Source organism: Babylonia areolata, chromosome 18, assembly GCF_041734735.1.
Source record: "Babylonia areolata isolate BAREFJ2019XMU chromosome 18, ASM4173473v1, whole genome shotgun sequence".
In the NCBI taxonomy this organism is placed as follows: domain Eukaryota; kingdom Metazoa; phylum Mollusca; class Gastropoda; order Neogastropoda; family Buccinidae; genus Babylonia; species Babylonia areolata.
This window is the reverse complement of record NC_134893.1, coordinates 17744337-17746836: the sequence shown is the minus strand read 5'-3', so window position 1 is coordinate 17746836 and position 2500 is coordinate 17744337. Positions and strand designations below refer to the sequence as shown.

Sequence of the window (2500 nt, the reverse complement as noted above, 5' to 3'; positions counted from 1 at the left end):
CCAGGCCCCGTCCTGTCTCAGAGTCTGCCCACTGCTTGCTTGAGGGCCTCCTTACCAGCGTCCCGAGGGAGGTGGGCCAGTCGTCAGACACGGTCCAGAAGCATCGCGGATCTGAAGGACCCGCAGAGAAAGCGACCAGACGTTTACCGTTCTTGGAAGGACGAGACCCGGGTGTTGCCCTCCTGCCAGCCTGTGGCCAGGAGAAAGTCTGTCAGCGGGAGCAGAAGCTGCAGTTCTTCTCTTGAACTTTGCAGGACGTCTACAGACCTGTCCTTGAGGAGACACTCCCTCCACAGTCAGCAAAGCGGGTCATCTGATGAAGCTTCCTTCTTTAGATCGCACACGCGGAATAACAACGATTCAGGGATTGTTCCTGATCAGTTTTGTTTCCTCTCCATGGACTCTGACTGTACTACGGACCTGGAAGCCTCTACACAGAGTCTTGGACACTGTGATAACACGCATCTCGGCAACGTACGTGCTACAGATGTAAAGAGACTCTCGGAATGTGAATCAGTGGATGTCGAGCCTTCTAACTTTGTGAAATCTTTGGACACGTTTGATATGGACACTGAAGACAGCCTGTGCAGATCGTGCCCAGGAAGAACATCAGGTTCTGATATTTTGCGCACGAACTCTGAGAAGTCTGATCTTGAAGGTTTTAATCAGTTAAACCCGGGGCAGTCACAGTGTCGTCATGCGTGTGATAGTGTCGAATCTCCGAGCGTTACAGAAAATACCCTTGAGCCCGAAGACGTCAGCAAAAGTAGCTTTGGTGTGTGGGGAAGGAGAGCAGACAGCCAACATGTGGTTACCAACAACCTGGATGCCTCCGCTCCAGAGAACACGAAGGATGGTGAAGACACTGCTGACCAAACAGGTTCAGCATTTCCAAACGATGATGACGATGCCGATCAAATGAAGGACAGCTGGGCTTCGTCGACCTGGACACAGTCCATGAAAACGAGATCCAGCAGATCTTCTGAGGACTTCTCCGATGATGTTTTTCTTCAAAGTGAAGATAGTGATTTTGACAAAAGTGGAGACCTTCACAAACATGTTACAGTTTTGTGTCCTGAATCACATATCAATGTCAGTCATTATAAAACCTCTGCGGAGCGTACACAGGTAGCCATGAATGTACAGAGCTCAAAGGTGTTGAAAGTGGCAGACAACTACGAGCAAAGGCGACAGTGGCCATCATCTGTAGCTTTGGAAGAACCAAGCGAAGGCACTTCTGCAAATTCACCAAGCATCAAAAACGATCAGAATAACTGTAAAGTCTCAGACGGTGGCGATGAAATGCAAGACAGTGGTCATGGTGATAATCTGTCTAAAGATGTGGCGTGTCAGTCAACCATCGAGCCCTGTCTTGATGATCAGCATGGCGAACAGGAAGATCCACAACCACCTTCTCAGCTGTCATCTCAGTTACACTCAAATGTAAAACTGGTCAAAGCACACATACAGACCAGCGTTGCCTCACCTCAAAATTTAATGTGTGAGATTCCAGTGAAAACTACTGATTGCAGTCTGTCAGGAAACAGCGGGAATATCCCTCATGCTCAAGGATCTGCCGCATCTTCAGTGCACGATGTTGCCTTTGAATATGAAACGACAGGAAAACAGCTGTCTAGTATTCCTGACAGGGCAACAGAATCGCTTACTGTGCTTCAGAACGATACTCACGAAGCGTCAAACACAGATCGTGGTTCGCAGTCCAATGCTCGTGGACGTGTTCTGATCAGCAGTGAGAACAAGGTAGCAGGAGGTTCGGTCAGACAGAAGGATGCCCGTGTCATGTTGCCAGTACATGGGGGGAGAGGACCGAGTGGCGTATCCCTATGTGTACAGAATGGCCGTCAGGGTTCAAGCCACCAGGACACGTCCCCGCGGACCGAGAGCCCACGGCCCTCTGCTGCAGACAGCGAGACACTGTCCTCTGAATCCGACCCTTCTTTGAAAACATCTCCTCGCTCAAGCAAATCCACGTGTATACTACGGCCACAACAGAACTTGTCGCCGTCAGTGAGAGAAGGTGAAAATGATAACAAACACGAGCTCAGAAACGACGAGAGCGCTAGTCGATCATCTCAGCAGACACGATCTTCCCGAGTGGAGTATATCTTAAACAATGACTTGTTTAAAAAGTATCTTGCCGGAAACTTGAATCTGGTGCAGAAAAATATTCTCCAAGGCAGAAAGCTGGGACTGAAGAAGTCGTTCTCCAACTTAGACTTAAGCACGATGGATAGTGACAAAGTACAAGAAGCTTTTGACTCCTCCCTGAAAGGTCAGGAGAATAATGCCACTGACGATTCAGACACAGATGACTGTCAAATTTCGCTGAAACATGATGACCATGGTTCTGCACTGAATCAACCTTTCAAGAACTCATCTGCTCAAAACACGACCATTGATGCCAAAATCACCCGCAGAATGTCCATTGCCTGCGATGATCCGTCACTTCAAGAGCTTCACGACATTCTCAGAAACGGCA

General features: G+C 48.8%; 1 protein-coding gene across 1 annotated transcript in view; it reads left to right on the top strand.

Annotated features, from left to right (window-relative positions):
* Positions 1 to 2500, top strand: part of LOC143292179 (uncharacterized) — a 47030-nt gene that overhangs the window by 3660 nt on the left and 40870 nt on the right. The window contains exon 2 of the mRNA XM_076602362.1: positions 1 to 2500. This exon is cut by the window's left edge and continues 388 nt beyond it; it is cut by the window's right edge and continues 971 nt beyond it. Coding sequence (XP_076458477.1) covers positions 1 to 2500 — 2500 coding nt within the window.